This window comes from Chlorocebus sabaeus, chromosome X (assembly GCF_047675955.1).
Source record: "Chlorocebus sabaeus isolate Y175 chromosome X, mChlSab1.0.hap1, whole genome shotgun sequence".
NCBI lineage: Eukaryota > Metazoa > Chordata > Mammalia > Primates > Cercopithecidae > Chlorocebus > Chlorocebus sabaeus.
In genome coordinates this window covers 35,146,926-35,174,302 of record NC_132933.1, presented here as the reverse complement: position 1 = coordinate 35,174,302, position 27,377 = coordinate 35,146,926, and the positions used below count along the sequence as shown (strand labels likewise).

General features: G+C 40.0%; 1 protein-coding gene across 1 annotated transcript in view; it reads left to right on the top strand.

The window, feature by feature from the left end:
• Positions 1–27,174, top strand: part of WDR44 (WD repeat domain 44) — a 97,364-nt gene extending 70,190 nt beyond the window's left edge. The window contains exons 13-20 of the mRNA XM_008019537.3: positions 9,409–9,522; positions 13,334–13,456; positions 18,311–18,502; positions 19,195–19,296; positions 19,517–19,632; positions 20,501–20,628; positions 21,289–21,423; positions 26,114–27,174. Coding sequence (XP_008017728.1) covers positions 9,409–9,522; positions 13,334–13,456; positions 18,311–18,502; positions 19,195–19,296; positions 19,517–19,632; positions 20,501–20,628; positions 21,289–21,423; positions 26,114–26,214 — 1,011 coding nt within the window. The 3' untranslated portion in view covers positions 26,215–27,174. The remainder of the gene's footprint in view (positions 1–9,408; positions 9,523–13,333; positions 13,457–18,310; positions 18,503–19,194; positions 19,297–19,516; positions 19,633–20,500; positions 20,629–21,288; positions 21,424–26,113) is intronic.
• Positions 27,175–27,377: the final 203 nt, after the last annotated feature.

Here is a 27,377-nt window from a genome sequence, read left to right as displayed (position 1 = left end):
CCGGTTCCTTCTCATTTGGGTAGGCTCTGTCAGAGTCTAGGGCTGAAGGCTGTTGTTCACATTCTTTTGTCCCACAGGGTGTTCCCTTGATGCAGTACTCTCCCCCTTTTCCTATGGATGTGGCTTCCTGTGAGCCGAGCTGCAGTTATTGTTATGTCTCGTCTGGGTCTAACCACCCAGCAAGTCTACACAGCTCTGAGCTGGTACTGGAGGTTGTCTGCAGAGAGTCCTGTGATGTTTACTGTCTATGGGTCTCTCAGCCATGGACACCAGCACCTGTACTGGTGAAAGTGGCAGGGGGGTGAAATGGACTCTGTGAGGGTTCTTAGCTTTGGTGGTTTAATGTTCTATTTTTGTGCTGGTTGGCCTCCTGCTAGGAGGTGGCGCTTTCCAAAGAGCATCAAGCTATGGTAGCATGGAGTGGAAATGGCGGGGGGTGGGCCCTAGAACTCTCAAGAGTATATGCCCTTTGTCTTCAGCTACCAGGGTGGATAAGGAAGGCCCATCAGGTGGGGACAGGGCTAGGTGTGTCTGAGCTCAGAACCTCCTTGGTTGGGTTTTGCTGAGGCTGCTGTGGGGGATGAATGTGATGTTCCCAGGTCAATGAAGTTGTGTACCTAGAAGGATTATGGCCACCTCTGCTGAGTCATGCAGGTTGTCAGGGAAGTGGGGGAAAGCTGGCAGTCACAGGCCTCACCCAGCCCCCACGCAAACCGAAGGGCCAGTCTTACTCCCAGCATGCTTCCTCAACAGCCCCAAGTCTGTTTCCAGGCAAAGTGGGATCTGGCCTGAGAACTTGCCCCAGGCTACCCACCTCCCAGCTGCGAAAGAAAAGGGCTTGGTTCTTCCCCCACCTATGGAGTCTGCACACCAGATTTGTGCCCTCCCCCTTCTGGCCAGGAGGCTTCTTGCCAGTTCAAATTGTTACAGAGTTCAGCTGGAGACTTCCTTCTCCCTATAGTGTTTCCCCTCCCTGCTCCTCTGGTGCCCTCCCGAAGGAACCCTGTGGTGCCAGACAGGAATGGCCTGCTTGAAGACCCAGCGAGCTCCCAGGGCTTTCCTGCTGCTTCCTCTACTTCTATATTTCGCTGGGCTCTCTAAATTGACTCAGCTCCAGGTAAGGTCAGAAACTTCTGCAAACAGCCCTTCAGTTTCCCCAGTGGGGGTGTGTGTTCGGGAGAGGAGGATCTCCCTTTCCCAGTTATGCAGTTTGGGCACTCACAGTATTCGGGGTGTCTCCTGGGTCCTGCAGGAGCATTCTGCTTCCTTCAGAGGGTCTGTGGGTTCTCTTGGGATTCCTGGTTCTTTCTTGCAGTCGATCTGCAGCTAAAATTCATGGTGTGAGCCTCCACATGCTGCTCTGTCCATCTGAGTAGGAGCTGCAATCTAGTCCTGCCTCCTGTCTGCCATGAGGGCATCCCATTATGTTTAAAATGTTTCTTATAGATAGCATATAGTTAGATCATGTTTTTTTACCCACTCTGCCAGTTTCTGTTTTTTAATTGGTACATTTATACCATTTAAACTTAATATAATTATTGCTACTTTAAACAAATCTGTCATCTTTATGATCATTCATTGAAATATTTTCATCATTCACCCACAAACCTGCTTCTCCTCACTTCTGAACCTTATTTAGTGGCATCAACATCTATCTACAAGTTACCTTTTCAACTCAATCAAAAATACTCCATTACTTTTTCTTCCTTACCCCCATATCAAACTAGTAACAAATTCCTAGCCACTCTACCCCCACTCACAAATACCTGTGGAACTTACCCCCTCATCCCTAATTGTCACACGTATCATCTAGGACTTTAACACTCATTTAAATGCTTGCCATAGTCTCCTAATTGTTTTTTCTGCCTCTGGTCTCTACCCAATTCAGTTTCTACACTGCCACCAGCCAGCCAGGTTTTTCGAAACAGATTAACTGTGCCATTTTGTGGTTTAATTTTTTTTTTTCTTTTTTTTGAGACAGAGTCTCGCTCTGTTGCCAAGGCTGGAGTGCAGTGGCATGATCTCGGCTCACTTGCAACCTCCGCCTCCCGGGTTCAAGGGGTTCTCCTGCCTCAGCCTCCCAAGTAACTGGGATTACAGGCACTCACCACCACACCTAGCTAATTTTTGTGTTTTTAGTAGAGATAGGGTTTCACCATGTTGGCCAGGCTGGTCTTAAACTCCTGACCTCAAGTGATCCTCCCACCTCGGCCCCCCAAAGTGCTGGGATTACAGGCGTGAGCCACCACGCCCGGCTTTGTGGTTTAAAATCTTTTGACGGCCTTTTATCGCCTTCACAATAAGATTCTTCCCTATCTTGCCTAATCTTAACTTTTGACTCAGTTCCAATTCCCTAGTGCCTGTACATCCTACCAGCCATGCCTGATACAGGTCTGTACACTAAACACTTTCACCTTCATGTCTCTGTCCCTGCTGTTTGCTTTGCCACAGATGCCCTCTGTTTCCTTCACAGGGCAAAGCCCTACTTACCCTTCAAGATTCAGCTCAAATATCTTATTATTTTCCCTGAATCCAGCAGGTAAAATTGTTCTTCATTTGTATTCTAATAGTACATCATAGGTACTTTTATACCGATATTACCACATCTTTCTTATTAGTCTCCCTGGGTAGGCTCTGGGCTGATTGAAGGCAAAGAACTGTACTTCACAGATTTTAGTATCCTTGGAATCTAATTCCGTTCCTGACTGTAGTAGGCCTGTAATCATGTTGAATTCCTGCCTGTGGACCTTTATTCCTTTTGTTCCCCTTATTTGGATGCCTTGATCGTCTTTCTATTCAAAGCATGCCCATTCTTCATGGCCCACTTCCTCCATAAAGCCTCACTGACTAATGTGGCAGTGATAATTTTAACTGCTTTGCTTTAGGGAAAAAGACTTGCTTTTATTAGTTTAATTTACCATACAGTTTCCAGGCATTGATTACTATTAAAAATAGAGACTATCTGTAGTATCTTTTATTGTGCTTATTTCAGCAATCCTACTTATAGATCCTTAAGTACACCCATCTAACCCCAAACAAACCTTAGTAACTCAAATTTTATTGAATACAAGGCCTTTTTACATGAGAAATAACATTTATATCCATTGTTTTCGGGAAGAGATCATTTGGGGTTTGTTTCCCTTCTGTCATTTTATTTGGGGACAGTTAAAAGAGGCTTCTATTTCACATGCCATTAGAGTTTGACACCAGGAATTATCTTTTAACCTAGTGCTAGCCACAGTGAGGCACAGTAAACACAATGGAGTTTATGTTCCTAATGTGTGTACTCTTTTTTTTCTTATGATGGTGATATCTTTTTCATCTCTTTTGAAGTACTTTTTCAGTCTTTTGTCTTAGCATCTGTGTGAAATATAATATATAAAAGTATTGTACAGTTGAACATACAGAGGGATGTACCCAAGATCGCTCACCTATGCATTGGTAATGCCAAGCCTAGAATTCTGGCTATTTTCTGTTTCTGTTGATTTTCAAAATTAGCTCAACAAATGTAAGAAAGTCAAGAAGAGGTACATGTTTAATATACTCCATTATCTTAGAGATTTATAAAGTAGGGATTTTTTTAATAGTCGGCTTTTGCAGAGACTACTAGACCTTATGGTTTCTAAGAATTGATAATTGCATCAGATTGCAAATATGAATATACTGTATCCATTTTAATAAGTATAAAATTTCTTTTTGATACTAGAAGCTGCAAGTATGCTATTTACCTAGAAATTAATGTTTTTCTTGCAAATTTATGTTTAATGTGCATGATTAGGGGAACATTAGCATAGATGTTATAGCATTTAACTGCTGCTTAAAATTTTTGAGAATAGGCCAGGTGCAGTGGCTCATGCTTATAATCCCAGCACTTTGGGAGGCCCAGGCAGGAGGATCGCTTGAGTCCAGGAGTTTGAGACTAGCCTGGGTAACGTAACAAGACTATGTCTCCATTAAAAAAAAAAAAAAAAGCCAAGCGTGGTGGCATGTACCTGTAGTCCAGCTACTTGAGAGGCTGAGGCAGGAGGATCACCTGAGCTCAGGAGTTTGAGGTTACAGTGAGCTGTGATCACCACTGCAGTCCAGCCTGGGCAACAGAGCAAGACCCTGTCTCAAATAAATTTTTTTGGGCCAGGCACAGTGGCTCATGCCTGTAATCCTAGCACTTTGAGAGGCTGAGGTAGGCGGATCACCTGAGGGCAAGTGTTCAGGACCAGCTTGGCCAACATGGTGAAACCCCGTCTCTACTAAAAATGCAAAAATTAGCTGGGCATGGTGGTATGTGCCTGTAATCCCAGCTACTCAGGAGACTGGGGCAGGAGAATTGCTTGAACCGGGGAGGCGGAGGTTGCAGTGAGCCAAGATCATGCCATTGCACTCCAGCGTGGGTGACAAGAGCAAAACTGTCTCAAAAAAAAAAAAAAAAAAAAAAAATTCTGAGAGTATATCATTAGAATCTAGAACTTGGGTAAAGAAAGTTAACTATAAGGGAGTGAGAGAGAATTTTTGTGAAATGTAGGTATGCAGCATTTGATACAGATTTGTCTTGATACTATTCATAACCTCACTTTACAAATGAAGGTTTAGAGCTGTTAAGTAACTCAACAATTTCACACAGTCATAGCATCAGAATTAGAACCCTGCTCTGTCTCTAGAGCTTATGTTTTTAACCATTATGCTCCAGTAGTTGACATCTTGAGGTCTGGGACTATGTCTTCATTCAGTCTACAGATGTTTATTAAGTGCCTACTATTTTTATTAATCACTGTTCTAGGAGCTAGAGATATAGTAAGTGAACAAAAGAGACAAAAATATCTGTGAACAAGAGACAAAAATAGAATGGAGCATGCATTCTAGTGAAAGAAGACAGAAAATTAAAATAAGTAAATTTTATAAGGTTTTTTTTGTTTGTTTTTTTTTGAGCAGAGTTTCACTCTTGTTGCCTGGACTGAAGTGCAGTGGCACAATCTTGGCTCACTGCAACCTCTGCCTCCTGGGTTCAAGCGATTCTCCTGCCTCAACCTCCCAAGTAGCTGGGATTACAGGCACACACCACCACTCCCAGCTAATTTTTTGTATTTAGTAGAGACGGAGTTTCACCATGTTGGCCAGGCTGGTCTCAAACTCCTGACCTCAGGTGATCCATCCGCCTTGGCCTCCCAAAGTGCTGGGATTACAGGCGTGAGCCACTGCACCAGGCTATAAGTTAATTTTTTAAACCACTTTATTGAGGTATTATTGGTATACGAAAAGCTATATATATTATATAGAACTTAATGAGTTTGGAGATAAGTATATAAGCATGAAACCATCACCACAATCTGCCATAACCCAAGCATCACCTACAAAAGTTTATTCTCATCCTCTTATTTATTAAGTATGCGATACATTATTGTGAACTGTAGGCACTGTGCTATATAATAGATCTCTCGAACTTATCATTCTGAAAGTGAAACTTTGTACCCTTTGACTAATACCACCTGTTTCCCCAGCTCCAGGGCCTCGCAATCACTGTTCTACTCTGCTTCTATGAGTTTGATGTTTCTAGGTTCATCATATAAGTGGCATTATGTAGTATTTGTCCAAAAAGTATCCGGCTTAATTTCACTTAGCATAATGTCTTCCAGTTTCATTCATGTATCACAAATGCCAGGATTTTCTTTTTATGACTGAAGAGTATTCTGTTGTGTGTATATGCCACATTTTCTTTATCCATTCATCTGTCAATGAACAGTTAGGTTGTTTCCATGTCTAGGCTATTGTGAATAATGCTGCAGTGAACATGGGAGTTCAGAAACCTCTCTGACATACTGATTTTATTTACTTTAAATATATACCCAGAAGTGGAATTGCAGGATCATATGGTAGTTCTATTTTAAATTTTTTCAGGTACTTTCATACTGGTTTTCATAGTAGGTGCACCAATTTACATTCCCATCAACAGTGTGCAGGGTTCCATTTTATTCACATCTTCACTAGTACTTGTTATCTTTTTTTATATATATATAATGGTCATCCTAATAGGTGTGAGGTGATATATCATTGTGGTTTTGATTTGGAAGTCAAATCACCTGATTAATTGGTGATGTTGAGCACCTTTTCATATACTCATTGGCCATTTGTATGTCTTCTTTGGAGAAATGTCTATTTAGGTCCTTTGCCTATTTTAAAAATTGGGTTGTTTGAATTTTGGGGTTTTTGACATTCAGTTGTAGGAGTTTCTTATATATTTTAGATATTAACCATTCATTAGATATAGTTTGCAAATATTTTCTCCCATTCTGTAAGTTGTCTTTTCATGTTGTTGGTTGTTTCTTTTATTGTGCAGAAGCTTTTTAGTTTGATACAGTCCCCTTTGTCTAATTTTTACTTTTGTTGCTGGTGCTTGTGGTGTCATATCCAAGAAATCATTGCCAAGGCCAATGTCAAGAAGCTTTTTTCCTGTTTTCTTCTAGGAGTTTTACAGCTTCAGGCCTTACATTTAAGTATTTAATACATTTTGAGTTTATTTTTGTATATGGTGTAATATAAGAGTCCAATTTCATGGGGTTATTTTGCATGTGTATCTCCAAAGGTAATCAGTATTGTGAAGAAAAGTAAAACAGACAAAGTGGGATGTCAGGGAGTAAATAAGGTGGGTGAGCAAAGCTTCACTGAAAAGTTGTTGTTCAAGCAAAATACGAAGGAGGTAAGGAAATGATCATATGATAAGACCATTCCAGGTACAGAGAGCAGCAAGTGAAGCTGCTATAAGGCAGGAGTTCTGGTGTGCTCAAGAAACAGCAGCAAGGCCTGGTCAGCTGGAGCCAGTGAGTGAGAAGGAGAGGAAAATAGAAAAGGAAAACATAGAGGTGTGGATGCGGGGATCAGAACATACAGGCCATTGCAAGGACTTTGGCTTTTGCTCTGAGTAAGATGGGAATTAGTGGGTTTTCAAACAGAGAATGATATAATCTGATATATTTTAAAAGGATCATTCTGACTTCTATACTGAGAAAAAACTATAAGAAGATTAGGGCCAGGCATGGTGGCTTATGCCTGTAATCCCAGCACTTTGGGAGGCCAAGGTGGGCAGATCACCTGAGGTCAGGAGTTCGAGACCAGCCTGACCAACAAGGTGAAACCCCCGTCTCTACTAAAAATACAAAAATTAGCTGGGTGTGGTGGCAGGCACCTGTATTCCCAGCTCCTCGGGAGGCTGAGACAGGAGAACCACTTGAACCTGGGAGGTGGAGGTTGCAGTGAGCCAAGATCGTGCCACTGCACTCCAATCTAGACAACGGAGCAAGACTCCGTCTCAAAAAAAAAAAGTTAAGAAATGTCTTGTACATTCTGGTATTCCAAATAAGCAATACAATATATCTGCTACATATTGTATGTGCTAATGAATGTCAAAAGCCTTATAATTTTCCATAGCAACCCAACTTTATAATATCTTTAGATAGGCCAGGCGTGGTGGCCCACGCCTGTAATCCCAGCACTTTGGGAGGCCGAGGCAGATGGATCACCTCAGGTCAGGAGTTAGAGACCAGCCTGACCAACATGGTGAAACCCCGTCTCTACTAAAAATACAAAAAAATTAGCTGGGAGTGGTGGCGTGTGCCTGTAGACCCAGCTACTCCAGAGGCTGAGGCAGGAGAATCACTTGAACCCGGGAGGCGGAGGTTGCAGTGAGCTGACATGGCGCCACTGCACTCCAGCCTGGGCAACAGAGCGAGACCGTCTCAAAAAGAAAATCTTTAGATAATTACTTAAACTTATTCACTACTTTTCCTGCCTCCATGCTCTCTCCAAACCATCTTTTACATTACTGCCCAGAGTTCTTTTTCTGAAGCACCGGTAAGATGGTGGTGTTTTTTCCTTTCAGAAACCTCTATTGGCTCTCCATGTCTGAACTTTTAAGCCACAAATTTGAGGCCTTTTTATTTATTTATTTATCTATTTATTTATTTTTGGAGACAGAGTTTCATTCTTGTTGCCCATGCTGGAGTGCAATGGCGTAATCTCAACTCACCGCAACCTCCGCCTCCCAGGTTCAAGCAATCGATTCTCGTGCTTTAGCCTCCCAAGTGGCTGGGATTACAGGCATGTGCCACCATACCCGGCTAATATTGTGTTTTCAGACGGGATTTCTCCATGTTGGTCAGGCTGGTCTCAAACTCCAACCTCAGGTGATCTGCCTGCCTCGGCCTCCCAAAATGCTGGGATTACAGGCCTGAGCCACCGTGCCTGGCCGAGGCCTTTTTAATCGTGATCTCAAAGTACCTTTCTACCCTAATTTCCAACTACATCTCCATATACTGTTTTCTCTGTCCTCATCATCCTAACTACCTTTGCCTAAATATGCAAGGCTTAGCTAACCCTCTGTTCTTGCTCATGCTACGTCATGTAAAACATTTGAAGGACAAACTTTGGATGTACAGTTAGATGACTTATATTACTGCTTTGGTTCTGCTGTTCACAGGTGGCTGTGTGGCCTTTAAAATATTATTTTAACCTCTTTGATCCTCAGGGTTTTTTTGTGTGTTTTGTTTGTTTGCTTTTACTAATTTCCTTATCTTTATAATGTTAACACCTACCTCACAGAGTTGTTAGAATTTATTCAGATAATGAATATGAAAGCATGTTGTAACTAGATGCACAGTACACGTGTATAGCATTATTTTCTACCTACCTCTGTCAGTATGCTTTTGACTTCAAATAACAGAAATCCAACTGAAAATGGCTTAAACAATGAGGAAGCAACTCTGGAGGTAAGGCGGTTCCAGGGTTGTTTACTTCAGCAGCTCAGTAACATCATCCTACTATCTCCTTGCTTTGTACTCTTTGTTTTGTTCCATTCGGCTTTTTACGCTCATGGTCTTAAGATGGCTGCTACAGTCTTAGTTGTCACATGAAGACAGCAATGTTCAGATGCAGGAAAGGAGGAGTCCTATTAGTATGCCCCTTTTTAAGGGTGAGAAAATATCTCTAGAAGCCTCCTCTCATCCCCGCCCCATCAACTTTGCCCAATGTCTAATTAATGGAAATTGTACCACAGGTCTAACAAGTCATCACTGGGAAGGGAAATAAGCTAATCTTCATTAGCTTAGACCAATCATGATTCACCCCGGTACTGGCCCTCACCTCTCCTGAAGGAACAGTTGCTTAGAAAAAGGACAAAGTGGGGCCTCTGTTAAGGAGGGAAAAGATTGTGATAGCACGATGTCTTCAGGGATGACCCTGGTTTGTTAGGGCAAGAAGATGAAGAGGTACTAAGTAGTAAATCAGCGTAAAGGGGAGCTTGCTTTTGGTGACTCAAGATTTCAAGCAGGCATCATACAAAATGGTGAGAGAACAGATGGGGTGGGAAGAATGTAAAACTAATTTTACATTGCGGTTTCAGAGTTTATCTTTATATCCGAATAGGTATGCAGTGGAACTGATGAAGACCCTGATGATAAAAACGCACCCTTTCGGCAACGGCCATTTTGCAAATATAAAGGGCATACTGCTGATCTCCTTGATCTTTCATGGTCTAAAGTAAGAAATTCTTATTTGAATCATATGTTAATTCTGTGTGTAAGGAGCTGATACTATAGTCTTAAAGCAGAATTTCTTCTCTGGGAAACCTCAACTGATTGGATGAGGCCCACCCACATAGTCAAGGGTGATCTCCTTTACTTAAAATCAACTGAGTATGGATTAATTGCATGTACAGAATACCTTCACAGCAACAACTAGATTGGTGTTTGATTAAATAATTGAGTACTAGCTTAATAATTAAATAATTTAGTACTAGCTAAGTTGATACATAAAATTAACTGTTATAACCACCTTCTTACCAGAATTAATACCTTTTCTTTGAACTCATTCTCCTTAACCTTTCTCTGGCATTTGATGATTTGATGCTATTGATCTTTCTTGAACTACTTGATTTTGGAGCACTGTATGTTCTAGATTCACTTCCTATCTCACTGACTAGTCCCTTGTTTGCTTCATGGAGGAAATATTTAATAGTTTAAAAAAAATTGAGAACCTGTGCAACTATACCTGCTATGTACCAAGTACTTTTCATTCACTCAAAACATACCTGTTGATCATTTTACCACCTGGTTAAGAAATGACCTCTGGAGCCAGACTCCCAAGGTATATATTCTTCCTAGTCTGCCCCTTATGTTGTGTGACCTTGGGCAAGTTATTTAACCTCACCATGCCTCATCTGCAAAATAGACATAATAAAAATATAAAAATATATAATATAAAAAAATATAAAATATATTTTTGAAAAACCCTCATAGGGTTATAATAGGGAAAGATTAACTGAGCTAGTAAATATAAAACACTTGCCTAGAACATAATAAATGCTCAGTTAATATTAGCAGTGATGATAATGATTAACTGAGTTAGTAAATATAAAACGCTTGCCTAGAAGATAATAATGCCCAATTAATATTAGCAGTCATCATCATTATCATCATCACTATCTGCCAAGTAGCATTTTAGCCACTGGGGACACAGACAAAAGTTAAGTACTTTACATGTGTTCTGTTCATACCCTCAAAACCACCTTATGAGATTGTTGACATTTCCTTATCAAGGATTTTAAAAAACAAGGGTCATACGTGTTAAAGAACATGCCTAAAGGCGTATAGCTAGGGAGTTACGGGAGTTTAGGTTCAAACCCCATGACTTTGGAGCATTACTCTCTAGCCCCTTCCAGTGTCACAATAGCTAATCACTACAAGGAAACAGGATGACAAAAATAACAAATGTTGGACACATTGAAAGATTTAAGAAATCATAAATTTTTTATACTTTCTTTCCGTTTTATACTTTATTTCCATTCTATCTCTTTGGAGGCAGCAGTAATATGATTTAGTATCTATCCAGCTACCTAATTGTCTCAAGTGAGTAATGTGCATTTTTAAGGACTAGTGCTAGCCTATAAACCACCTGGTCTTCCTGTTCCCTGACAATATGAATATAGAATATCAGTCTGTGAAGAGATAAGTGCAGAAACCTAGAGTAAACTATTTAGAAGTGTTTATGGCAGTTTTCACATTAAGTTTGTACCTGTTTAGTCTTTTAAAACCTAGGCTTCTATTTTGTATAATAATACAAAATGGAGCTTATATTTTATATGCCTTTTATTTTTATTTCATTTTTCTAGTAAATGTTTTCTGTGTTTTAAAATAGTTTCAGTCCACAACTCACTGGAAATTTAAAAAACAAAAACAGTCCTTCACCAGAAATAGTCTGAGAAGCACTAGTCTAGATGAGTTATTTCAGTGAGGTGCTGCCCCATACAGGAATGGTTCCTAAAGGTCTATCCTCATACCCCAATCCCTCCACCCCACCTCCATCCAGAGGAAAGCAACAAAATTTCTGCAACAAGATTCTAAGCCTCTCCAGGGTAGGAACCAGATATTATTAACACCAACTCAAACCAGATATTGTTTCTCTTTAATGTCTATCACAGTGCGTATAGTGAGTTTTCTATTTGTTGAAGATGTATTTTGTGCCAGTAACAAGAATTACCCTGTTAATTCTTACAATAACAACCCCGTGAGGTAGACAATCTGATTTTGTCTCGATGAAGAGATTGAGCCCCTGTGACCTATCTAAAATCACAAAATTAGTTATGGGTAGAACTTAGATTTTAATCTAATTTATCTGACTTCCAAGATCAGTGCTTAGTTTAAGAAAGTTATGTAATTTCATTTATTTAATAAGAAGTACTTATTAAATACTTATAAAAGAACAAGCCTTTCTTAAAGAATACTTATTTGGAAGAAATCTTAACATGTCTTCAGCACCTTCACTTAATATTTTAGGGATGTCTTCATACCTCTTTCATATGCTCAAAGCAAAGAACTGTTGCAGGAATTGAATGCAGTCAGTTTCTGTTTTTTGTGTTTTTTTTGTTTTGTTTTGCTTTGTGATTTTTTGAGACAGAGTATTGCTCTGTCCCAAGGCTGGAGTGCAGTGGCATGATCTCAGCTCACTGCAACATCCATCTCCCAGGTTCAAGCGATTCTCTGGCCTCAGCCTCCCCGAGTAACCAGGATTACAGGCATGGGCCACCACGCCCAGCTAATTTTTTTGTATTTTTAGTAGAGACGGGATTTCACCATGGTGGCCAGGCTGATCTCGAACTCCTGACCTCAAATGATCCACCTGCCTCAGCCTCCCAAAGTGCTGGGATTACAGACATGGGCCACTGTGCCCAGCCAAATAAGTCAGTTTTAATGAACATAGGTTCATGGTGTGCCATAGGTTAAGTTTTTATACAGTTGTTATTAATCAACAGGAAATTATAATGCAAACTGCATGTACTCTTCAAAACTTTTCTGGAACTGAGTGGATCTTGAAAATAAAAATGATTGTTGTTAGATATTTCAAAGATTATTGTAAATCTTCCAAATTCTGTTTTTTAATTCTTTACTTTTAATCATAAAGTATACCATCTATTTGAAAACAGGTATACCGCAATGTACCTACCTCATAGTGTTGCTATATTATGCAAAGAACAATGCTTAACACATAGAAGTATGCGATAAATGTCATCATTGCCTTGATTTGTTTAGCACCTTTAGGCACACCAAAGAATACAGAGGTGTCATTTGAGTTTTCTCATTCAGTATAACTCATAGTTCTCCTCCTTAAATAGATTATGTTTAGGAATTAATGAGCTTCTGCCAGCTGAAAGCTTTTGACAGAAATGTTTGGTTCCTGGGCGATGGGGCCATCACAGTGCCTAAGTCAGTTACACTACCATGTTCTAGCCTTGAACATTCTGTGGTCTATTCTGAAAGATTTGACAATTTTTGTTCTCTAATTTTCTTGCCTAGAGTATGACAGGTGCACAATAACTTTTCATTTCCATGCTGCATTATAGAGTAATCTTTTTGAAGACATTTTAAATGACAATTAGAGATCTATGTGAATTAAAATTCACCAGTGTTATCAGTGTGAAAATAACTGAAGTGACAATAAAATGAATAAATACCTTATACTGATAGCTAAGTTCCCATATGTGCAGGTGATAACAACCAAGGCACACGTTAGTTCTCTGCTGGTGCCTGGCAGATTTCTTTAGACATTGATAAGATTCATCCGAATTTCAGAACAGGTAATGTCAAAAAGTTTTAGAATCAATGGAATACGGTATTTAACTGTTTAGGGGAAAATAGGATCTTCCAAGTGAATTTGATAATCTTTCGTTCTTTCCAGTGCTGCATTTAACAATAACAAAACTGTTGGAATACAAAAACCAAAAGTTCACTTTTATTGTATAAATAGGGTTCTTTTTCTTATAGTGATAACATAGTCAATGTCATTTTCTCCGTAGAACTACTTTCTTCTTTCTTCTTCAATGGATAAAACAGTCAGATTATGGCACATTTCTCGAAGAGAATGCCTTTGCTGTTTTCAACATATAGATTTTGTCACTGCCATAGCTTTTCATCCAAGAGTAAGTAACTATTTATACATGTTTTTGTTAACCTCTAAGGAAGGTGAGAGAACCTGGTTTCTCTGGAGGGCAATTGGACTACAGGAAAAAAGTTATTAACAGCTACATAGTTATGAGCAATTTAATTTTGTGTTTCATTTTGCTTTAGAAATGAGAAAGGAAATATTCTGCTGATCTGCATTAGAAAAACTGGGGATGTTATATCTCAAATCTTTATTAAGACATGCAAGGTATAAATAAATGAAATAAACTATCCTATTAAAGATGACAGATATTGGAGATGGAGGAAGAAGAGGAAGCAGATGGATAAATGAGAAAGGGAAGTCCCTAGGCAGAAATAGTGAGACTGGGGAGGGAAGAGACAGAGAAAAAGACTGAAAGAGGCAAAGATGAAAATTCATTACAAGATATACTGAATTTGTATTGTTAGTCTTGATATCCCTTCTTTATTCCTTTTCAGTATAGAAAATCCTTTGTATCTTTCCCCCAGAAAGAAAGTATTTCATATGATTTCAGCCAAATGAGAAAAATCTGCTATCATAGAATTGCAGACCTATGGTATGCCCCTAGAAGATAGGGCCACCAAATGCTTAAGGCTAAATTAGTTACAGATTTTTACAACTGTAAGCAAAAGGGAAATCACATGTCGGTGCTGACTACACTAGCTCAATTAAGCAGAGGACTTGAGCTGACCCTAGCAACAAGTTTCCCTTACCTATGTTGGTGTTATAATTACATTTCCAGTGGTGTCCTCATCTTTATATGTTTAACACCCATTATCTTTTTAATGTAACATTTTAATCATATTCACATTTCTTCATCTCCCCCAAATTAAGGAGAAGACTGACTTGTTTTCAATATACTTTCCTTTCCTGAGCAGGCTTATAACATAAGCAGTGATAATTCCAAACCGTTGAAGACTTGGTTAAGGGCCAGGAGCGGTGGCTCATGCCTGTAATCCCAGCACTTTGGGATGCCAGGGCAGGCAGATCATGAGGTCAACAGATCGAGACCAACCTGGCCAACATGGTGAAACATTGTTTCTACTAAAAATACAAACATTAGACAGGTGTGGTGGCAGGTGCCTGTAGTCCCAGCTACTCGGGAGGCTGAGGCAGGAGAATTACTTGAACCCAGGAGGCAGAGGCTGCAGTGAGCCGAGATTGCACCAGCCTGGGCAATAGAGCGAGACTGTCTCAAAAAAAAAAAAGAAGACCTGGTTAAGAATTTTGGTGGCTCACGCCTATAATCCCAGCACTTTGGGAGGCTAAGTGGGAGGATGGCTTGAGGCTAGGAGTTCAAGACCAGCCTGGGCAGCACAGTGAGACTCCACCTCTGTCACAAACAGAAAAACTATGTTAATTCTTACCAGTTTTGATGATCAAGTCATTAGAGTCTTCTTTCTGAATAACACCCCCACCCCTGTCCCCTATACACACAACAAAAGGATGGATTTACCCCATCAGCAACTGTGAGCAAAATCTTTCCATGCATGAATCTTTCCATAACTCTATTTTAGCTATAAAGTATCAGGTTGGAAACAGATATTTAGTTGTGATTGTTTTCTTTCTCATTCTTTTTCTTTTCTTTTCTTTCTTTTTTGTTTTTTGTTTTTTGTTTTTTGTTTTTGAGACAGGATCTCACTTTGTCACCCAGGCTGTAGTGCAGTAGTGCCGTCTCGGTTTACTGCAGCCTCAACTTCCCTGGCTCAGGTGATTCTCCTGCCTCAGCTCCCCAGGTAGCTGAGACTACAGGCATGCACCACTGTGCCTGCACTATTCCTGGCTAATTTTTGTATTTTTAGTAGAGACAGGGTATTGCCATGTTGCCCAGGCTGGTCTCAAACTCCTGGGCTCAAAGTGATCTGCCCACCTCGGCCTCCCAAAGTGCTGGGATTAAAAGCATGAGCCACTGCACCCATCCGATTGTTTTCCACGTGGTATTTTATTATTTATTAAACTTTCTGTTCAGCCATGAATTTTTTTTTTCTTTTTTTTTTTTTTTTTGAGACAGTCTCCAGGCTGGAGTGCAGTGGCACAATCTCAGCTCACTGCAACCTCCACCTCCCAGGTTCAAGCAATTCTGCCTCAGCCTCCCAAGTAGCTGGGATTACAGACATGTACCACCACATCCAGCTAATTTTCGTATTTTTAGTAGAGATGGAGTTTCACCATGTTGGCCAGGCTGGTCTCTAACTCCTGACCTCAAGTGATCCACCTGCCTTGGCCTCACAAAGTGCTAGAATTACAGACGTGAGCCACTGCGCCTGGCCCAGCCAATGACTTTTTTATAGTGCTTTTATTTGGTTTTATTTTGGAAACTATAAAGCCCTATTTCTAAAAATCGTACTGACCTGGAGTGTTTTTAAGGGTCTAGGAAAGAATAGGGTAGTGATGACTTGGGGTTTTTTGGTTTTTTTTTTTTTAGGAAATATGACTTTTATTATAATGTTAAAGGAAGAAAGGTAGCAGAGTTACTTTGAAAAGAAATAGTAAAATGGGCCGGGCTTGGTGGCTCATGTCTGTAATCCCAGCACTTTGGGAGGCCAAGGTGGGTGGATCACCTGAGGTCAGGAGTTCAAGACCAGCCTGGCCAACATGGTGAAAACCCATCTCTAATAAAAATGCAAAAATTAGCTGGCCGTTGTGGTGCATGCCTATAATCTCAGCTACTCAGGAAGCTGAGGCAGGAGAATTGCTTGAGCCCGGGAGGTGGAGGTTGCAGTGAACCAAGATTGTGCCACTGTACCCTAGCCTGGGTGACAGAGTGAGATTCCATCTCAAAAAAAAAAAAAATAACAAAATGGAGATACACACACATAGATGTACATATGTGACAATTACTAAGTTTTTACTTGTTCAGCTCTTCTACTGGTACATAGTGAGTGAGCCTACTATACCATAGCCATGAAGATGTCCATCATTTGTAGATTGTCTTTGACAGGTTTCAGAGATGGGTAAGAATAATAATTTTTGGCAAGGAACAGAAACCCTTAGGGCGGGGGCAGGGGGGTGGGGAAGAAAAAAAAAAAGAATCATCATCATCTTGGCTGGGTATGGTGGCTCCCTCCTATAATCCCAGCACTTTGGGAGTTTGAGGCAGGAGGATCACTTGAGGCCAGGAGTTCGAGACCAGCCTGGGCAACATAGGGAGACCCCATTTTTATAAATTTTTTTTTTTTTTTTGAGACGGAGTCTCGCTCTGTCGCCCGGGCTGGAGTGCAGTGGCCGGATCTCAGCTCACTGCAAGCTCCGCCTCCCGGGTTCCCGCCATTCTCCTGCCTCAGCTTCCCGAGTAGCTGGGACTACAGGCGCCCGCCACCACGCCCGGCTAATTTTTTGTATTTTTAGTAGAGACAGGGTTTCACTGGGTTAGCCAGGATGGTCTCGATCTCCTGACCTCGTGATCTGCCCGTCTCGGCCTCCCAAAGTGCTGGGATTACAGGCTTGAGCCACCGCGCCCGGCCTATAAAAATTTTTAAAGTTAGTCAGTATGGTGGTGTGCTGCTGTGATCCCAACTACTTGGGAGGCTGAGGTGAGAGGATCACTTGAACCCAGGAGATCGAGGCTGCAGTAAGCTGTGATCGAACGTCTGTATTCCAGCCTGGGCAACAAACTGAGACCCCATCACCAAAAAATAAAAATAAAGAAAAATTCTTATGTTGCCAAAAACAAAACCAGCTTAGTGGTAGGACTGATTTAGTTTAAGGCAGGTTTCTCAAGCCTAGTACTGTTGATATTCTTTGTTACACGGCAGAGAGAAGACTGTGCATTATAGGATATTTAGCAGTATCCCTGGCCTCTCCCCACTAGATACTGGTAGCATCCTGATCCTCCCACCAGTTTCGACAATCAAAATGTCTCCAGATAATGCTAGATGTCCCCTTTGGGGTCAAATTGCTGCAGGTTGAGAATCCCTGATCTGAGAGCAGAATTTGAATAATGAAGTAATTCTCTGTTGACATGGTGCTAGGGTTCCAAAAATGACTGGTTTGGGGGGCCACTAACTGATGTTACTCTTTATCCGAGTGTTACATGTGTCCCAGAGGAAGGTATGATATAGGATAGTGTTTCTCATAGCATGTTCCTGAAAGGTCTAGCATCTCCCCTAAACACGCCCCCCCCCCAAAAAAGTCTGGGGTTAAATATGTTGAAAAATGCTACCTGTTTTATCCTCTCTTTGGAGATTCAAAATGCAGGTTAACTGAGAATCGAGTTTAACTTTCTGTAACCCAGAATTTCTCAAACTTACTTGACCATAGAACCTTCTTCCATTCAATACACACTCAAACACGTTATCTATTAACATCCCTATCTTGCAAAAGGGCAGTTTAAGGATATGATAATTCGAATTTTATTTCTCAAAGTGAATAGTGAGGTTTCTAATTGTTGTTACTGCTTTCAGTGCATAAAATAATGCTTGCTTAAAGAATAAAAATTTTTAAATGAAATCTTTTTTTTTTTTTTGAGACGGAGTCTCACTCTGTCACCATGCTGGAGTACAGTGGTGCGATCTTGGCTCACTGCAACCTCCGCCTACCGGGTTCAAGTGATTCTCCTGCTTCAGCCTTCTGAGTAGCTGGGACTACAGCCGCACACCACCATGCCCAGCTAATTTTTATATTTTTACTAGAGACAGGGTTTCACCATGTTGGCCAGGATAGTGTCGATCTCTTGACCTTGTGATCCACTGCCTTGGCCTCCCAAAGTGCTAGGACTACAGGTGTGAGCCACTGCGCCCAGCCCTGAAATCTACATTTTTAAACTATTCTAATAGACTTACTGATTTGATTTGCTAATGAGTTTTTTCTTGATGTGGTAAAATGAAAGCTTTCTCTTTTGCCACCTTTTTAGGATGACAGGTATTTTCTAAGTGGGTCTTTGGATGGAAAGCTCCGCCTTTGGAACATACCTGATAAAAAAGTGGCTTTGTGGAATGAAGTAGATGGTCAGACGAAATTGATCACAGCTGCAAACTTCTGTCAGAATGGCAAATATGCAGTGATTGGGACATATGATGGCAGATGTATTTTCTATGATACAGAGGTAAATGATTGTTTTTTGTAGATTATATAATTATATACTTAGTAAACACTTTCATGGTTTTGGACAAGTTGTTTATCCCCTCTGGGCTTTAACTGCATTTTCTCTAAATAGGGACAAATAATACCATGTCTGTCTTAAGAGTTGGAACAGATGCAGATGACTTTTAAGATGTCTTCTCATGCTAATTTTTAAAAAAATTTTTTTGAGATGGAGTCTCACTCTGTTGCCCAGGATGGAGTGCAGTGGAGTGATCTTGGCTCACTACAACCTCCGCCTCCTGGATTCAAGTGATTCTTGTGCCTCAGCCTCCTGAGTAGCTGGGACTACAGGCACGTGCCACCACACTCGGCTAATTTTTGTATTTTTTGGTAGAGATGGGATTTTACCATGTTGGCCAGGCTGGTCTCTAACTCCTGACTTCAAGTGATTCACCTGCCTCAGCCTCCCAATGTGCTGGGATTACAGGCATGAGCCACCATGCCCAAGCAAAAAGAATTTTTTTATAGAGACAAAGTCTCACTCTGTCACCCAAGTTAGAGCATAGTGGTACAATTATTATTGCTCACTACAGCCTCGAACTCTTGGGCTCAAGCAATCCTCCTGCCTCAGCCACCGGAGTAGCTAGAATTACAGATACAAGCCACCACACATGCTCCTAATTCTAATATATTAAATGTATGATTTATTTTTAGCATTTGAAATACCATACACAAATACACGTACGATCTACTAGAGGGCGTAACAAGGTTGGAAGAAAAATTACTGGCATTGAGCCTTTACCTGGAGAAAATAAGGTACTACAGTATTCAAAACCATCTCTCTCCATACTATATGTAGATTCTTGGAAGTTCTTAATATCTTGGCAAAAAAAATGTATTCTCTTTCTTGTGGAATACCACTTTTCTTCTGGTTTTGAGGTATATTTGTTTGTATGTGTGTAGCACCCTTTTTGGGTTGTAACTTAGCTTGTACTAAAACATGATATTTTTAACTTTTCATTTGATCTGCTTTTAGATATTGGTAACCTCAAATGACTCCAGAATCAGACTGTATGATTTGAGAGATTTGTCACTGTCTATGAAGTATAAGGGTTACGTCAATAGCAGCAGCCAGATCAAAGCAAGTTTCAGGTAAATTGGCAATGAGATATTCCCAAAAGAGATCAGAACATTTCTCCCCTACTTCCATTTTTCCATTGGTCTATGCCTTATGTTTAATGGGGTTCTTTTCACTTTTGCAACTAGTATTTTATCATGCGATACTTATCTTGTCCACTTATCTAGTATATAGAATTCGAATTGCCCCTATTCTGCAGATGAAGAAACCAAGACTCAGAAAGTTAAGTGATTGGCCTAAAGTCATAGTTGTAGAGCTGGGATTAGAAGACTCTCACCTCTAGAGTTTTTGCTTTTGTACCTTTGTTTACGCTTTTAAGAAGGGGCTTATGGCTCATCCCAGCACCCCCATCCCCACCCCATTGCCTTGAACCTTTTAGGAAAGGAAGGAACCTTTTAGGACTCTTAAGAAAGCATTTTAACACCCCACAGCACAGTGTCTTGTATTCAAAACTTTACATATCATTATTATTTAAATTTCTAATTTGGGTTCCGGACACTCTCCTGAAGGTTAGCTACCTTTTCTTCCTTCTAGCCCTCTTTCAGTCCTTTTCTTACCAGTTCTTTTTTCTTGAATTATACAGTAATTAACTCAGTTGGTAAAGTATTCTGCTCCTGTCTTTCACACCTTAAATCATCATTCCTCCCAACGTGGATTAACTAATGTCACAGTTACTTAGAGCTTTGATGCAAATACAAGTGCCAGGCTACTACATCACACCTACACATTTAGAACATCTAGAGTGAGACTGTGAGTCTACATATTCAACAAGCTCCTTCAGGTGTTATTTTAGGTATCACAAAGTAGGAAGCACTGATAAAGGAAACCGTTAAACATATACACACACATTTTATTTGCTTTTCCTTTCTTCCCCAAATTCAGCCATGATTTTACTTACCTCGTTAGTGGTTCAGAAGATAAGTATGTTTATATCTGGAGTACTTACCATGACCTAAGCAAGTTTACTTCAGTCAGGAGAGATCGTAATGACTTCTGGGAAGGTATTAAAGGTAAGTAAATACTTGCTTTTGTGTGTCTTATAAGAGACTCAAGTTAAAGTGGATATGTGCTAGAAGTAAATTCATGGCCGGGCACAGTAGCTCACGCCTGTAATCCCGGCACTTCTGGAGGCCGAGACTGGCATATCACGAGGTCAGGAGATCGAGACCATCCTGGCTAACACGGTGAAACCCTGTCTCTACTAAAAATACAAAAAGAAAGTAACTGGACGTGGTGGCACGCACCTGTAGTCCCAGCTACTCGGGAGGCTGAGGCAGTAGAATTGCTGGAACCCAGGAGGCGAAGGTTGCAGTGATCCGAGATCGCACCACTGCACTCCAGCCTGGGTGGTAGAGTGAGACTCCGTCTAAAAAAAAAGAAGTAAATTCATGTAGGCATTAGTTTAAGAGAGGCAGTTTGACACTGATAAAGTGCTTTGCATTTGGCTTTACTTGTTTTATCTATACTAAGGAAGAACTTTGGTCTAAAATTTGAGAAGTTAGGGAATTTCAGAACTTATATGTAATTTTTCTTAGAAAAATTTTTGGGTTTTAAATCACTCTTAGTTACTTCTGTGTTAGTTTTTAAGGATATTTGGCATATAACATACACTATCGTGTTTGTCTTGGTATCCAATTTGTCAGTTATCCTGAAGTAAATTTTTTCTGCAGCCCACAATGCAGTTGTTACATCAGCCATCTTTGCACCAAACCCAAGTTTGATGTTATCTTTGGATGTGCAATCTGAAAACTCAGAAGGGAACGAGAAAAGTGAAGATGCTGACTTTTTGGATCTCACACATTCTGGTAAATCTTTATTTGTCCTATATTTTTTTCTAGTCAGCATTTAGTAACCTCATTTGTCTCATATGAGTATAATGAGGTTTTCACTAGTATAAAGAATATTTCTTTTTTCTTTTTTCTTAAGACAGAGTCTTGCTCTGTCACCCAGGCTGGAATGCAATGATGCAGTCACAGCTCACTGCAGCCTCAACCACCCTGGACTCAGGTGATCCTTCCACCTCAGCCTCCTGAGTAGCTGGGACTACAGGCCTACACCACCATGCCCAGCTAATTTTTTTTTTTTTTTTTTTTTTGAGACGGAGTCTCGCTCTGTCGCCCAGGCTGGAGTGCAGTAGTGCGATCTTGTCTCACTGCAAGCTCCGCCTCCTGGGTTCACGCCATTCTCCTGCCTCAGCCTCCTGAGTAGCTGGGACTACAGGCACCCGCCACCACGCCAGGCTAATTTTTTGAACTTTTATAGAGATGGAATTTCACCATGTTGCCCAGGCTGGTCTCAAACTTCTAGGCTCAAGCAATCCACCCACCTCAGCCTCCCAAAGCACTGGGATTACAGGCGTGAGCCACCAAAGAATATTTCTTGTTTGCAACTTAATGGTTGTCAGATACCCATTTCTGAACTTTTCAGTAATATATTTCCTCGAAGTTTTACCTGTTTTAAATTCACCTGAGAATTAAAAATGAGAAATTTGGGCCAGGCGCGGTGGCTCACGCCTGTAATCCCAGCACTTTGGAAGGCCAAGGCAGGCAGATCACGAGATCAGGAGATCGAGACCATCCTGGCTAACACAGTGAAACCCCATCTCTACTAAAAATACAAAAATTAGCCGGATGTGGTGGCAGTCGCCTGTAATCCCAGCTACTCGGGAGGCTGAGACAGGAGAATGGCATGAACCCGGGAGGCGGAGGTTGCAGTGAGCCGAGATCGTGCCACTGCCCTCCAGCCTGGGTGACAGAGCGAGACTCCATCTCAAAAAAAAAAAAAGAAATTTAGATGTTCATAACTATAGGTAACCATTCTCTTTAGAGAAGTGCAAACAATATATACAAATATAAAACTTCTTTATTATCTGTCACTCTCCTACTAGTCTGTAATCTCTAGAAGACAGAGACTTTTCATGTCTTATTTATTGCTGTATTGCCAGTGTCTCACACAGTGCTTACCTTCATATAGGAGGCGCTTAATGAACATTTGCCGACTGAATGAATTAAACCCAAATGAAGCAGAGCTGATTTTTCTAGTTGCCACAAGTTAACAGCTTCTTGAGATAGATGGCTATTTACAAGTTTGTAATTTCTTGCCATTTGTAGCATATATGCTTTGAGAATGAGTATTAATTCCAGTTATATAAAGTGCTCATATTAGGAAGGGAGAACAAACTGTCAGTAATATCGAGTGCCAATCAGCTATATAAAAATCTGGGCCAGCTGTGGTGGCTCACGCCTGAAATCCCAGCACTTTGGGAGACCAAGGTGGGCGGATCATGAGGTCAAGAGTTCGAGATCATCCTAGCCAACGTAGTGAAACCCCATCTCTACTAAACTGCAAAAATTAGCTGGGCATGGTGGTGCGCACCTGTAGTCCCAGCTACTCAGGAGGCTGAGGCAGGAGAATCGCTTGAACCAGGGAGGCGGAGGTTGCAGTGAGCTGAGATCATGCCACTGCACTCCTGCCTAGCAACAGAGTGAGATTCCATCTCAAAAAAAAAAAAAAAAAAATCTGTAACTAGTCCTGCTCGTCCTTAAGAGTATGGTAAGACCATGCAGATTTGGATCAATTATTAGTGAAAACAAGTTTGTATTATTAAAACCAGTTGTGGCTGAGTGTGGTGGCTCACACCTCTAATCCTAGCACTTTGGAAGACCAAGGTGAGCAGATTGCTTGAGGTCAGGAGTTCAAGACCAGCCTGGCCAACATGTTGAAACCCTGTCTCTACTAAAAATACAAAACGTAGCCAGGTATGGTGGTGCATGCCTGTAATCCTGGGAGGCTGAGGCAGGAGAAGTGCTTGAACTGGGGAAGGTGGAGGTTTCAGTGGGTGGAGATCGTGCCACTGCACTCTAGTCCGGGTGACACAGCAAGACTCTGTCTAAAAAAAAAATCATTGTGCCAGGCGTTGTGGTGTGTACCTGTGATCCCGGGTACTTGGGAGGCTGAGGCAGGAGGATTGTTTGAACTCAGGAGCTCAAGACCAGCCCAGACAACATAGAAGGACACCCAACTCAAAATATATATATATTTTTTTTTTAATTTTTAAATTGATTGCATAATAGTTTATTGACTGTATTGTCTCATGCTACAGATTACAAACAGGTCATAAAGCCACAGGAATAGATACAATGTACAAAGAGTGCTTCTAATGTATTTGAATGCTAAAAAGTTATCAATAGTTTAATCTCAAGTAATTTTTTGTACTATTATTTGCACTATCTACTTCACTCACTACACACTATTCCTTCTGTCTGTGAAGAAAAATTTTGATAACAAAGATGAACTTGAGTCTAGCATTTCTTTCAGTATAAGATACAAAAATAAACCAAGTTAGAATGATTAAACCTTTACTAAATGCCTGTTTAACTGTTTTCTGTTTTCTTTTTCTTTCCTTCTCAGAATCAAATCCAGCTTCTCTCTTCTAACTTAAGTCATTTACGTTTTTTCTTTTTTTTTTTTTTTTTAAATGAATGAATGAATGAATGAATGACATGGTGTCACTCTGTTTCCCTGGCTGGAGTGCGGTGGTACAGTCATAGCTCACTGCAACCTTGAACTCTGTGCTCAAGCAATCTTCCTGCCTCAGCATCCCAAGTAGCTAGTACTACACATACTACCATGCCTGGCTAATTTTTTTTTTTTTTTTTCTTTTTGGTAGAAATGAGTTCTCCTTATGTTTCGCAGGCTGGTCTCAAACTTCTAGCCTCAAAAAGGTTAGTCCTTCTACTTTGGCCCAAGTGCTGGGATTACAGGCATGAGACATCACACCTGGCCTTTTTTTTTTCTTTTCTTTTCTTTTTTCCCCAGTACTACCTTTTTATATTCTATATACTTCCCCTGCATATTCCACAGGAAATTCTAGCTTTTAAAACAATTTGAGGAAAAGCAAAAGGTACAGGTTTTTTTTTTTTAACTTCTCAGAAATGTACCACATTAACAGGGTTCACTTAACTAACTGGGTCCTTTTTTAAGAGGCACAAATTTTAGTGGGTTGTACTCAGATTTGTGTTTGTCATTTTGTACCCATGTAGGTGTAGTCTAAGAATAAACTCTCTTAAACCCGATATGGAGGATCACAAAATATGTCCAATTGCCCTCTCTCTTTGTTCCTGACGTGTTTGGCAGTTTGAGCCTCAATTTTCCTTATGCGTAAAATAATCATGATAACCTAGTTTATAGGGTTTCAATAAGAATTAGATATGGCATGTATAGGCTGGGCATGGTGGCTCATGACTGTAACCCCAACATTTTGGGAGGCCAGGGCGGGAGGATCACTTGAGGCCAGAAGTTTGAAACCAGCCTGGAAAACATAGCAAGACCCTGTTTCCACAAAAAAGTAAATAATTAGCCGAGCACAGTGGCACATGCCTGTAGGGAGGCTGAGGTGGAAGGATCCTTTGAGCCCAGGAGTGAGGTTACAAGTGATCTACGATGGTGCCACTGCATTCCTGCCTGCACAACAGAGTGAGGCTCTATCTAAATATATATATATATACTTGTATGCGTAAAAGTGCTTAGCAAAATGCCTCGCATGTAGTAGGCATTATTGTTATCATTTTCATTATTATTATTTTCATTATTATTGTGTCTTACAAAGCATTTTATATGTATGGTGAATTCTTCTCTATCCTTTCTCATATTCCTAAGTCCTTTGCTGCTGCTGCTACTACCACTGCATAGAACTGCTATGAGATATGCCAAAAGGGTGGTAAAGGAATGTTCAAAGACTTAGGATATGTTTTTAGCACATCTAAGTGAAACCGTTTTGTGTGACTCATCCTGTCCACAACTTTCCAATTAAAGTTTGGATTATTTTCTTCTTTTTTAAATCTCAAAATCTCAATTTTCACCTATGTATAATAGAGTTAGTTAACACTGAATTTTTTTATTAAATGCTTTTATGCAACTGGCAAATGTAAGAGGTAAGCATTTATGCCATTCAGCATAGTTATATAGCTTTTCAGTAAGGACCATATGGCAAAAGGTGCTGTCAGCATTCACACAGCAAACGTGTGTACTTCATTTCATGGCACTTTCAGTATGTCTGCTATACAATAAACCTTACTGGCAACCTCGCTAGACACTCCTGTTAGCAACAGACTTGCCCAGCTGATCCCATTCTGCCAGCACTGCAGTCCTGGGGCTGAATGACACACTAGCTTCTTGCCATGCAATGAAGCATTAGATGACTTAGATGCCTGGGCTGCCTAGGAATAAGTCCAAGCATCCAGGCCTCAGGAGACTGTAATATCCTCAAGCCAGGGAAAGACCAGCCAAGACAAGGTAAGTGGAAGTGAGTCTCAGAGCAGAGGAGAGATTCAGCAGAATGAAAGAATTACAGGAGCCAGCCAGAAAAGGAGACTGAAAAGGTCGGGAGATGATATTCTCCCCTGAAGGTGGAGGGTCATGGGCATGTGATAATTGTGGCAGCAGGCTTCATATTCCTTTAAAAATCAACTTAAAACTATTTTTTATGCTTTTAAGGTATTATGAAAACAGATAACACAGAAGTTCTTCTCTCTGCTGACTTCACTGGAGCAATCAAAGTATTTGTTAATAAAAGAAAAAAATGTAACTTAATTTGAAATGGCATTTAAAATAAACATATCAATAAGTTTCTATATGTATCAGAACTGAAAAAATATAGTGTTCCAAGCTAACATACTTTTTAAATTTTTATTGAAAGTTGTTCAAATATAATATATTTTTTGAGAGGCAGTGTTAATGATCTAGGAAACCCCAGGCCGATAGAGTAGAAAGGAATATGGCTAGAATAACATTGCCAAACATTAGGCTTTATTGTTTTGTTATGTTTGTGTTTTCGTTGTATAATTATGAACATGCACAAGTTTCTGCATGAAAATATATTAATATATTAATCACATGTATGTGCCTTTTGGTTACATGCATTAAATCTAACAGAGTTAAATTATTTCAGTGGCTCTTTTGGCCTCTTACTAGGGGGAATAGTCTTGTTTCTAGCTTAAACAATTTTTTTTTGCACAAGATTTCATTTTTAAGAAAAGTAGTATCTTTTGACTGAGTTATTGTTTTGAAAATGTTATATAGGTTTCCAATAGGTCAATAACCATGTGTAAATGGTTTTTATAAATTTCTCAATTTGGGGACAAGATTTTTTTGTGGTCTAAATTGTGGGCTTAAGATTCTTTTCTTTATATATGTACATATAATTTTTTTTTGTTTGCCACACTGGAGCACAATGTTTCTATGTAAAGAATTATTTTCATTCTTTATCCATGAGCACCAGGCTTTGCTCACTTAAAAAAAAATTAAGCCACATTAAGGAGTGAGTCTTCTTTTTTACAATAATGTAAAAATGAAACTGTTTACATTTTTTTAAAGCATTGTAGTTTTTAAAAATTAAGCTGTTTTGTTTTGTGTTGTTGAATTTGAAAGCCTTTGTAAATATCAATATAATGTACCAATGAAATAACATCTGGGGCAATGAAACCCTGATCATGTTGTTGATGGTTAGCATATGTTTCTGAAATTAAATATGTATTATTAAAAGTTGGTCTCCAACACTTGTTTAAACATGGCTTTATTTTTAATTGACTTCAGTAAATCAAGGAATGCAAGAAAAATAAACTCTTGTTTTAATCATTTAAATTTTAGCAACAGAAGACCAGATTTTAGATCCCTAAATTATAATGCATTAGTTACATGCCTTTAAAATTGTTTAATTCTAGCTTTAAATTGAACACTGCTAATAATTCATCTGTATGTT